Source organism: Callospermophilus lateralis, chromosome 8 (genome assembly GCF_048772815.1).
Source record: "Callospermophilus lateralis isolate mCalLat2 chromosome 8, mCalLat2.hap1, whole genome shotgun sequence".
In the NCBI taxonomy this organism is placed as follows: domain Eukaryota; kingdom Metazoa; phylum Chordata; class Mammalia; order Rodentia; family Sciuridae; genus Callospermophilus; species Callospermophilus lateralis.
This window is the reverse complement of record NC_135312.1, coordinates 118,582,908-118,595,619: the sequence shown is the minus strand read 5'-3', so window position 1 is coordinate 118,595,619 and position 12,712 is coordinate 118,582,908. Positions and strand designations below refer to the sequence as shown.

Here is a 12,712-nt window from a genome sequence, read left to right as displayed (position 1 = left end):
AACCAAACTTGTTGTCTAACAATAAAAGGTTTGTCATTTCTGTGAACATTTCTGTTAATTCATCTTAAAAGGATATTAATTGCTGGGTTATCATTTGAATTTTACTAGTGGTTAGTCTGCAATAAAGGAGCTTAAGCATTTAACTCAAGGGCACTAAATTAGCAGTACTGAGAAAACCATGTTCTTTTTTTTTGGGGGGTGGGTGCTAGGGATTGATCTCAGAGGCACTCAACCACTGAGCCACATTCCCAGCCCTTTTTTGTATTTTAGAGACAGGATCTCACTGAATTGCTTAGCACCTTGCTGTTGCTAAGGCAGGCTTTGAACTTGCGATCCCCTCCTGCCTCAGCCTGGGATTACGGACAACTGTGTTCTTTTTATTTTGTATGTACCTACCAAAGTATCTCTTACACAGCTACACATACATACATACTCACAGTTGAATAGTGAATTAAATTGGTTTGTGTGTGTGTGTGTGTGTGTGTGATATTAGGGATTTAAGCCAGGGCTCTCTACCTCTGAGCTACATCCTCAGTACTTTAAAAATGTTTAATTTTAAGATAGGGTCTCACCACATTGCTGAGGCTGGCCTCAAAGTTGTGAGGTTCTCCTGCCTCAGCCTCCCTAGTCGCTGGGATTTTAGGCATGCACCACTGTAACAACTCCAGAAGAATTTTTTCAATGAATTAAAATATTTGATATGGGTAGTTTAAATTCTTCCTGAGAAAAAAAGTGATGAGTGGGGTTGATTTTTTTTTTTTTAAATGAAGCCATAATCTTAAAGCCAGAAGATTCTCTTCTCTTTCTTCCTCTCCCTTCCATATGCCATCCTTACAGGTCCCCTCTTACTTGTGATGCATGAATGGTTAGTGTCTTTCTATGAACCTCTGTCACTGTTAGGCAATATTCTGGCCAATAACCAAGCCTGTGTTCAAAATATGTGCTTGAAGGTAACAGAATTGAATTGGCTTATAAAATGTAATTCATTCTACTCATGTTAATTAAGAGATCATTTGGATTTCACCTTACTTGTTTCATGCACATGGATGAAATTACAGCACAATGCTCTGCTCTTTTGAACAGCATCATTTCCAAAAAAAATTCTCACTGAAGGTCCTACTCTGAAATTCCAAGGCAGTCTCCATAGCAACCTTCTATACAATGACTTTAAATCTCAGTTGCTGAGATCCTATTGGTTCTTCAACTATTTCCCAGTTTTTCTTCAATAGATTAGAACAATTTGATTTCTTTTCTACTCCCTATGTCAGCATCTGTCTGTATTTGATTAATATTGTGATCAGTGTCCCAGAAATAGTGCATAAAGATGTAAAGAAGTGACCAATGATCTGTTAGAAAATCTGTATAAAATGTGGAACCTGAGAATTCAAGCTTAGGGAAAAAAGAATCTAACTGTTCTAAAAGTTACAGAATCAAAATATCATTTAAATATATACATTGTTTTCATATAAGTATTATTTAGGATAGAATCTGTTTCTGAGAATCACCAAACTTACCCAGTGAGGATGGGAGATTGTTCAGAATAATATGGAGGTGATGATACATGAACAAATTCTCATTGTATTGGGACAAATTTTCAGTATCTAGTAGTAGGATAAAGTTCCAATGGGTTGTTATGATGAACTTCCATAAACTTAAAATGTGACTAATAAAAAATTCTGTGCAAACACACTCTAAGAAAGCAATATAAGATAATTGTAAAATTCACCTACTAGACTTTCCATGTGTGTCGTCTTAAAAATTGTATGTGCATGTGTGTGTGTGTGTGTGTGTGTGTGTGTGTGTGGTGCACAGAGGGTGGAAATAGTGGTACTGATAATTAAGACATTTAAGTCAAATATTGGAGTCACTGCCCCCAAAGTGGGGGAAATTGACTTACACAATTGTTTGCTATTATGACTTAAATAAAGTCTAGCATGCTTAGGTATTCCTCTATGTTTGTCGATTTTTGACAGCTGTCAGTTTACAGATATGATTACTTTATCTAAGCATCACAAACACTGCATTAGTATCTTCAGAAAATAGGCTGTGAAAGCTGCCGATTCGCTGTCCCAAATCAATTACTGCATTCTTAAACTTGCAGTGTATTCATTTGTGGGCACCCAGGCAGCCAGTGGGTGGGTATTGATTGGGGTACAGTGCCATGTGGAGATGAAAAGTGTTTTCTGCTTAATGGGTTGGTATTAAGTAGGTGGGAATGGCTTCTAATTAGCCCACGATCGCTGCATTTCCCTCCTTTCCCTCCTCCTGTCGGTCACCAGCTGCCAATCTGCCCCCATTTTTTTTTTTTTTTTCCGGAGTTCATTGCTCACTGCAGCGAAATCCTTTGTTTAAGAAAGAGGGCTCCCAGGGTCTCAGCTGCCTGGGTACAGCTTGCTGCCTACGATGAGTAGCAACTGTCAGTTTATTTTATCTCAACCTTTTCATCACGCTGCTGAAGTCGATCGACTGAACCCACCTGAGAGACCTGAGAATTCGGTACCTACAAGTCATTAGCTGGGACTGTGCGGGCTTTCGCCCCAGCACAAGTCCACTGAGCTCTTCCCGAAACACTGTCCACTTTAACCCCGTGTTTTCCCACCAACACACAAGAATTCTGTCCTCCCCTTGTTTCTGAAGTTGAGTTGAAGAGAGATGATTCATCCCTCTGATGTCTCATCATATGAGTCAGAATGTTTGCTTTGGCCAAGGGATGAGGACAAGCTTTGCCACAGTGATCTCACAAACGTGGGGATATTACTTCATCCACAGTCAAAGTGAGTGTGAAATTGGAAAACATTTTACAAAATAACTTTATGACATCAAGCATTAAACCCATTCATTCTCCACAAATGTCAAATGTGCCAGACGTGGAGACTGATTTTGCAGGTACATGAGCCATAATATACCTTCTGTCTTGGATTTCCTGGATTTGGTTTTAAATCTAAGTAGAGAAAAATGTCCCTCACAGGTTAATGATAGTTTGAAAATGCTTTCTTTAGAGTAACCATCTAACCTGTTGCACCCAGAATGCATCTAAATAGAATCACATGGTGAGAAATTTTCACTTGTGCTACCGGGCAGCATTAGGTTCAATAAGAATCAATGATGTGCAAAGCTCGGGAAAGATGCTGCTGCTATAGACCACCTTGGTGCTGCCCATGCATGGTATTTAGCTTCAACCTAACACGGGCAGGTAGGCTTGCATGGCAATAGGATTTTATAAGCACTGGGAGGGGAAAGGAAAGCTACCGAGTGAAGTCAGTTATTTAGATAAACTATGAAGTGACCAGTATTGATAGAGGAAAAAAGTTCAAGAAACTTTGACTTGTTCCGAACATACCTAAAGGAAGCAAAAGGAATAAAAGCAATGAATGAAAACACCCATTTGAAGTGCTTTCTGGTTTTCTGCTTGTGGATTTATAACAATATACAGTAGTACCAGTGTTGCCAAGAAATGTTATTGATAAAAACCACTTCATAGAGGTGTTATGTGATGTTAAGGGCTGTACTTATTTAATATATACAATGTGATGTGTTTGGAGAGAAGGAATTGATAAACCTTAGGACCCACTAAATGAGTTGACATATATTGATGAAATAGCATATTTCCATGAGGAAAAGCTGACCTTGCATTATTACCTAAAATACTGAAAAACTTAAAACACTTAAGAATCACCTGGTTAGTCACTAAAAAGCAGATTCACAAGGCTTGTCACTAGAGATTCCAATTCATTAAATCTGAGGGGCCCTAAAATATACATTTGTAATACTCCCCCCATATAATTTTGTGCAAGAGATCTTAAATTGCATCTTGAAAAACTAAAACTGCCTCAGGCTTATTGTGAGGTTTAATTTTCCACAGGGCACTTTGAAATATCTGTAGATCATAGGAAATGCAACGGATTATCTCCAGTCACCAGTGAATATCTCTAAGTTCAATGTCATCTTTCCTCATAAGAATCGCCCACTTACATAAAAGAAATCAAAGGGAGATTACTATAGGAAAGGGACCAAGGGGTGGGAGGAGAGGAGGGAGGGGGAGTGCTGAGGAGTGATTTGGCTATTGGTCAAATTATATTTTTATACTGTGTGCATATATGAATATGTACCAACAAATCCCATCAATATGTACTACTATAATATATCAATAAAAATGTGGGAAAATTTTAAAAATATATAAATTATATATATATATATATATTTAATATATATATTTATGTGTATATATATATATATATACATCTCAAATGTATTTGGTTGCAGTGGAGTAGTTTTCATTGGTTTAAAAAAGAATTCTCCCACTTACAATTTCTTTAAAACCACTAAAAAAAGAAATAGGCTCAATTGGGGTAGAATATAATAGAAAAATACCAGACTACTTATATAGTGGGTAAGTATTATCTTTGTCAAACTCTTGATTCAATTTTGTCACAAGGCAAAAATACATTTCTTATTGTAGGTTTTAATAAAAGAGGCCACTGCTTTCCAACCCATTCTTCACATGGCAGCCAAAGTGATCTTTTTGAAAAGTCAGAGTCCTCTACTCAGACCTCGGTGGTAATTTCTCATCACAACTGGAATAAAATCCAATGTAATTACCATGGTTTACAAGGACTAAATTGACCGGCTGCCCCTCAAACATTGGTCCTTACCTCCCCTTCCCGAACAATGAACTTGTTCTGCCATATTGGTCTTTGGTTGTTGAATAAGCTTAGCTTTCCCTGAGTATCTTTCTCTCCACCGTAGATAGTCCAGACTGACTCCTATTTCAGTCAGGTTTCTTTTCACTCCATGCCTCTTTTGAGAGGTTTCTTGTAAACTTCTGTTTAAAAATAGCCATCTTAGCCTGCTTTCTTTGTTTTTTTTCTTCATTATACTTAGCACTATTTTGAGAGGCTGTTTTCAGCAACTAAACCTCCGTTTCTATCTTTAAGAAATTCCTAATCCTTTAATCCAGTGGCTCAGGAGGCTGAGGCAGGAGAATTCCAAGTTCAAAGCCAGCCTCAGCAATTTAGCTAGGCCCGAAGCAATTCAGTGAGACTCTGTTTCTAAATAAAATATAAAAAGGGGCTGGGGATGTGGCTTAGGGGTTAAGCCTCCCTGGGTTCAAAGGTTCAATCCCTGGTACCAAACAAATAAGAGAGAGAGAGAGAGAGAGAGAGAGAGAGAGAGAGAGAGAGAGAGATTGATTCCTTAGCTAGATGTGCTGGTGCATTCCTATAATTCCCAGTGACTCGGGAGGATGAGGCAGGATAATTACAAGTTCAAGACCAATCCTGGCTATTTAGTGAGACCCTCAGAAACTTAGTGAGACTCTATCTCAAAACTAAAAACATAAAGGCATGGGGGATGTAGTTCAGTGATAAAGCTCCTCTAGGTCCAATCTCCAGAACCAAAAAATTCAAAAAAAAAAAAAGAAAAAAATTTAGGTGGGAGGTGAAGATTGTTCTCACTGTAGTTGCTGAAAAGGTCCTCATTTTCCACCTTTCCTTGTAGTTGTGGGGTCATGTGAGCCAGGCTCCACCAGTTAGCTGCATGCATACTAAACTTTGCACTGGTAACTAGTGACACAGAACTGTGCAGAATCCAACCTGGAAAGGGACAGCATCAGGCAAGATTCTGTACTGTCAGATTCCTTAATAATTTTCATGAAAAATAACCTGCCAACATGTAGGTGCTACTAAAATATTTTTCCAGACAACTTTTGCTGTTTATATAATCCTGGCTTTGGTAAATGCAAACCTGAACAACTGATGCCTTCATTTTTTTTGGGGGGGGGCAGTTCCTTTATGTCCTTGTTATTGTTTATATAAATTTTTATATAGACCTAGGTTCACCTAAGTATGATTGTGTCATAATTATGATTATTGAATATACTTTCAATGAGATCTATTTGTGAACATGGATTCTTTCATTTGTAGATATTTTAAATTTGCTTTAATTTTAGCATATGACTTGATCTTTCCTTTTTTTTTCAAACTGATGTGCAAAAAGTTCAGAAGAAATCCTGAAGAGCAATAGATTGTTTAACTCTCTTATCTTTCATAAATCATATTTGTATTGAGAAAGCTACCCTGTAGAAAGCTGATATTGTTTCAAAAAAGAAAATTTCTGTGTTAGATATAGGAAGTGACAGTATTATGCATAATTATCTATGCAATTACACTTGCACATGCTTGAAAATTTTTAGCCAGGAATGCTTAATAACATTTGCATGGTTAAATGAGACAGCAGAAACAACTGGAAGGGCCTCAGGGCATGGTCATCTATTTAAGCATCCACTTGGATTTTCAACATAATTAGTCATATAATTGTGTGCCTAAACTTAGTAGATTCATGTAAGTAATTATAAATTATTAAAAAGTAGTGCTTGTAATGTTTTTCTCTCTATTTCCTGCCAATCAAATTACTAAGGAATATACTGTATTCATATTTCCATCCCATAAAATTTCAAACAAAATTACAAGGTAAAGCCCTGGATGAAGGTGAGGGAACAAGTGAATTCATTCAGATCAGAAGTAGTGAATGTAGGTATTTGAACATCTATATTTTTAGGGAGTATTTCTATGACCCAATCATAACATCATTCTGATCATCTCTGCCTATTAAATTTTTTGAAAAAAAATTATTTCTTTTGCTCACATTGATTGCAACACAACTGCTCTTTTTGTATTGTGATAAAAGGGAATTATTACTTAGAGGCTCTTGTATGGTTTACTTCCCTGTTTTCATAATCCGGTTAGTGGGTGATGATAAAAATCTGGGCCTAATAGATCTGAATGGGGTAAATAGTAACCTTAACATTTTATGATAGGCATTTTGACCCGGTTCTCCTGATTTTCATAGCTAATTCTCTTGTTAACTATTGATTTTGAATCTTCATTTCATTATTTTTTTTTCCGTTTTCATTTTAATATGTGAACTTAAAGTATATGAGACTTGAAAATTATGCATCACTTCCCAGTAGCATAGCATCTAATAAACAAGACTAGAACATCTTTGAAAATGTTGGACTAAACTTCCTTCAGTATGAACACAAAACATACTCTATTTAAACTGAGGATACAATGAAATGTTTTTTCTTAAGCAGAAAAATCAGATTCATTTCACTAAGGCTAAAATTAATGGGTCTATTCCTCCTCTTAGGTGTCTAATTCCATATTGGAAGTCAATAAATGCAATTTCTTAAAGGGATAACACTGAAAATGAATAACTTTAATTTTCCCTATAGGTTTAACAAAGTCTAGTCTTGTTTAACCTTAACAGGCATGACGAAAGAACATTTATTTTCTCAGAATCTTTGATTGAAGGTTAGGAAAAAATGAAGGGAGGTAAACAAACAAACAATAAAAACCTGAATACACTATGGTTTTAAGGGATTTGGGGAGATTGAATATTGTTTAGTGTTTTTAATATTTATTGCATTGCCACAGTAGTTCAGAAGTTTCAGAAAGTAAATATGTTCAAGAACTTTCATAGAGATGCGAAGATTTTTTTCAGGAAGGGTCAAGACACTGGTCTCTAGCATTACATATACTTGTATTTCTTTTCATTAGATTCTCCCCCAATATTTCCCATGTTGAGCACACTGTGCTCAATCCCAGGAATCAAGCATCACCTATGAAAAGTGAAATATATATCTAGGGATTGTTATTCAGGACAGCCATCACTTATAAGGCACTATAAATAATTTCTAAAAGAATATTTGTCATGAAAAACATTTATTTTTTTCTAAATTATACTATAGACTTTTTGGTGGTGGTGGGGAGTACTTCTGAAAGTGCTTAACCAATAAGCCACATCTTAAGCCCTTTAATTTTTTCTTTTGAGATCAGGTCTCATAAGTTGACTAGGGCCTCACTAAGTGGCTGAGGCTGGGTTTGAATTTGTGATCTTCCTGCCTCAGTCACTGGAATTATAGGTGTGCATCACCACACCTGGCCAGAACATTCACTCTTATCTTTGAGTGAAAAATACAAGAAGGACAGAGTAGTAAAAGGACTTAAAGAAAGTGAACTCTGGGACTGTGGATTAATATTTTTAAAAATCCCCAATCAGGGAAAGCTTAGAAAGAATTAGAAACCAACAAAAACTTGTGACTTCAGTATCTTCATTCTTTAAATACAAATGACATACCACTTTTTTTTTCAGAAGGAATTTTATGGATCAAGAATGATTAGAATTGTCCTTACAGAGCCTTATCAAAGAAAGATGAGATACACATAGGAGACAGTTTTTTTTTTTTTTTTTTGTGTGTGTGTGTGTATACCCCCAATTCTAATAATGATAGAAAGCACTTACCGACATAGTCAAAGTTATGTGGAATCCATAACCACAAGTAAAAGACAGCTGGAATGAAGCAAAGATCCCTCACTGGGAACGAGACAGCTGACAACTGGTTTCTCCCAGTTGTCTTCAAGCCCTAACTTTATACAGCTGTGGTTCCTGCCTTTGCTCTGACCTTTGCTATGGTTTAACCACCCAACAAACTCTTGATAAGCTTCTCAAGCTAGCAATTAGAGACAAAATTAAAGCACAGCTGGCTTAGAGCAACCTAGCCACCTTTTTTTTTTTCTTGGAAGTGGTGAGTTCAGTGTGCAGTGGAAAGTTAAGACTGGCAACACCATCAGCTACCAAGAACTGTGAGCAGAATCTAAAAGAAGTCTCGTTTTTGTTTGAGCAATCAAGAATTCTCTTTTATTGAACCAAGGCAGCAGATAGAGAAGGAGATTCTCAAAGGGGGAAAAAAGGAATAAGAAGAAGAAGAAGAAGAATAAAAAAGATCTTTCAACCCGAGGGATCTAGAGCTATGTTATTATTTCCCAATGAAGTGAGCATTAGCTTCTGATGAAATACTTTATTCTTGTCACTGTATTACAGAAAATGTATGAAGGTGGGTGGACTGTGTTAAATGGGGGGACATCTGAAATTCAGGCTCAAATTCTGTTGTCCTTTTTATTTTAAAATTTGGTTATAATTTAAGTATCGATTTGTCTTTTCCAAATCAATGTTTTCCCTTTGACATTATTTTCTTATCAATTGCTGAATCTGAGGTTCTCTATGTCCTTTCTTGGGATTTATGAAAATATATAATCTACTATGATTTAAGTGAAAATATATAATCTACTATGACTTAAGTAAGTTTAGCAGACTAGATTCACATCCTTATGCTTTATTTTGACACTAGCGTGGAGTTCAGAGACAATATATGTTAATGCTTATATTCTATTTGTCTCATGAAACTTGCTGTCATTAGAAATGAATGCCTCAAACAAGGATTTTAAAGGTCTCTGACTTTTAAAAAAATTACAGACAGACTCACATCCTGTCTAATTTGTCATAAACTGTCCCCGTTCTTCCATTGGAGTTCCCCTTGCTGAGGCCTGGGAACCATCTTGAAGAATTCAGGAGCTTTTGGAGGGAGTTCAGGCAAATGAAGCCATGGTAACAAACTACTCTGAAGAGCTCAGTGGTTTACCACAAAAAAGGAGGATTCTGTGTTTGTGCAAAGTGGGCTGCAGATAGGAACTGTATTCTGGGGCAGATGCTCCCCATGTGGACATGTGGCGACCCAGGCTGCTTCCGTCTTGTAGCTCCATGTTCCTGGTAAGTCTTCCTCATGCTCTGCAGCAGGGAAAGGACCAGCCACAGGGTCTCAGGTGGGCTCACCTATGCTTTGGCTCAAAAATGACTTTTACCTACAGCCTACTGGCCAGGACTAGTCTTAGCTCTGCCGTGTGTGTGTGTGTGTGTGTGTGTGTGTGTGTGTGTGTGTGTGTAGGGGCTCAGAAGTGCAATCTTCCGAAAGAACCAGATGCTGGTGGGCACTTGCTACTTCCGAGTTCCGCCTGAGTAATGGTTATGGAACCCTCTGACATTATAAGCAGTAATTGCATATTTTTCTGAAGAGAGGAGAACTTAGCTTTCATCATATTCCTCATAGAAAGATTTATCATTTAAAATTTTTAACAAGTTTTTAAGGTGTAGATTTATAGTGAAGAAAAGAAATCTTTGGAATTTTGGAATAGTTTACAAAAGTTGAATTTAAAGGCTTCCCCTCAAATTTTATAATAGAAATTCATGTGTGGGCCTTAAAACTCATGATTATCTTGCCCCATGCTGCCTGAATGATTTCAATTACTTACTAGTTATAACTGTCCTAATTTCTGGTCATAGGTAATCTTTCAACTTAAAAAAAACTCCTGATTGCTCTGAATAAGTTAAAGGACTTTCAATATTGTATTAGCTGAATCAGATTGATTTTTTAAGCAATGTTAATATAACTTTGATGTTCTGAAGAAGTGAGTGCTCTTATTAGGAAAGGAATTGAGTTGGGAAGAGATAAGTGAGAACATGAGGTATGTTTACAATTCAGAGAGAATGCTCGATTTTGAGATACCGGCTATGCTTTAAAGGTATTTAATAAATTCTATGGTACAAAGTAGCTTATTCAACAAATAATTCCACAGTTCCAATCTTCTGCGTGCTCTTTAGGGGCCAGGCACTTTGCTCACTGCCGAGGCTACAATAATGGCTATGATTGCTTGGCATTTGACTTTTAGAGTGGCATTAGCTGCCAGTAAAAAAAAACCCAGCTAAAAGTAACTTTAAAATAGAAAATTTGTGTGGTTGGAGAGATGTTGGCCAAAGGACTCAAGTTTTAGCTAGAAAGAGTAAATTAAGATATCGATTGCACAACCAAGTGACTTTAATCTATAACAATATGTTGAAAATTACTGAGAGTAAAGTTTCAGTGTTCTCACCACAAAAATAAGTTTGTGAGGAAATAGATATGTTAATTAGCATCTCCCATATATATAAAATATCAATTGTATATAAGTATATGTAAATTTTTGTCAATTAAAAGAATAAAATAGGGAAATTTATCTCCCATATAAAATGGTGATAATTATGGGTTCGTTAATTTAGAAGCCAAGGGAGTCATTAAGCCTGTAGTCTGTGCTTTCTTGCCACCATCCTCAGAGTCTTGGCGGTTTAGCTGCAAGTTGGCTACAGCAAATCCAGGCATCTCATATTTACACATCAATGTTTCTCAAGTCAGGAGAGAGGGAATTTCCTTGCTTTGCATCCTATTTCAAGAATGAAGAACACCTTCCCAGGAATTCCTCTGATTTTCTTCTCTTATATCATTAATTAGAATTATGTGTCACACATCCTCCCCGAAAGCTGTCACATGGCAGGTCTAACAAGGTCACAGTGACTGGCTTATGTAGGACTTATTCAACCACTGCGTTGGAGAAAGGCCACCTCCCATGGGGACATGGCAGCTGGTGGGGTGAGAACTATCAGGCATCTGCTGACAGGAAGATGGGCAATAGCCACTGGGCAGGCAGGGTCCTCTACATAGGTGCACTATGTCCTTGGACACAGTCAAGGCCATCTTCTGGGGAGGGAAATGTCATCTTCCTCTTTTTATTTATTTATTTGAGGCTAATAACTCTCCTGATGTTTTATTGGTAATTAAGTGATGGAGGCTGATTTCAAAACCAGATCATATGCAAAAGCCCATAAGCTCCTACCCCAAACATCAGCTGCCTCCATCTGTCATCTCCCTTTTAGAGACAGGTAATGGAGGTAGGTCCCCAGGTCCATCAGCTGTGAGATGGTTGAGTTAGGATTCAAAGAAAGAGACTGACTAACTGCAAAGCCCAATTCCTCACATCACAAAACATGGGACTATAGTCAAAAGAGATCGCCCATCACAAACCTGCATCTTTACCCAATAAACAGCTTCATCTATTTTGGGTTTTCCTCAAATTTGTACTTCATCTTGTTGCTCCAAAATGACAGAAAAAAGTGTTATCATAGACCATAAGTAAGGAACTTTGAAGTAATTGTGGTGGAAGGTTGTGTAATGATTTTTCTATATACTTTTATCTCACCCCAAACACTGTGTTGATATACCTGCCGCAGTATGGCAAAAGCAGTGTAAAGGATTTATTTATTTGGGACTTACTGTAAACCATATTGGGACCTTACAATAATTCTAGTTTTCAACACTTCCTTAGATTTAATTAGAGTAAAATAAAATTGAAAAGATAAGTATTTTCTCAGAAAACTAAAAATCAAAGATTTAAAGAAGTAAAAGAAATTCAAAATTCATATAGTCTGTTCACCTCCCCATACCCTAATTTGCAAGTGTGGTAGCCTCTGCAATGCAGAGAATCCCAGTTTGTAAGGGCGCCGACACTAAAAGGCTTATCATATAATTATGTTTGATATATCCTACATTGCACACACCAGACTCTCAATGATAACACCAACATCAAACCAACAATGGTAGTCACTGAAAGCAGTTCAAATATTTTGTAGGGGGGGGATTTTTTAGGATAGAGCTCACTGGAGATATCCAAATTTCTCTGTATTAAATTCACTCAGAATTTTTCCTTTTGGTGTGATTACATCACCAACTGGATACATATTTAGGATCATTAGCTTTATTTACTTTTAGAGTTTTAGGAATCTCTTCTGCTTTTCAAAAAAATTTTATTGATTTTTTTTAAAAAAATAAATGACAGTGGAATGCATAACATTTCTTATTACACATATAGAGCACAATTTTTCCGTATCTCTGGTTGTATATAAAGTATGTTTACACCAATTTGTGTCTTCATATATGTACTTTGGATAATGATGTCCATCATCTTCCACCATTCTTGCTAACCCTCTGCCCCTCACTTCCCTCCCACCC

The 12,712-nt window shown here is 36.8% G+C and overlaps 1 protein-coding gene across 1 annotated transcript in view; it reads right to left on the bottom strand.

Moving 5' to 3' along the window:
* Positions 1-3,310: 3,310 nt before the first annotated feature.
* Ttc29 (tetratricopeptide repeat domain 29) overlaps positions 3,311-12,712 on the bottom strand; it is a 126,313-nt gene continuing 116,911 nt past the window's right edge. Inside the window, exon 10 of the mRNA XM_076864083.2 lies at positions 3,311-3,340. Within this exon, the coding sequence (XP_076720198.1) occupies positions 3,311-3,340 (30 nt within the window). The remainder of the gene's footprint in view (positions 3,341-12,712) is intronic.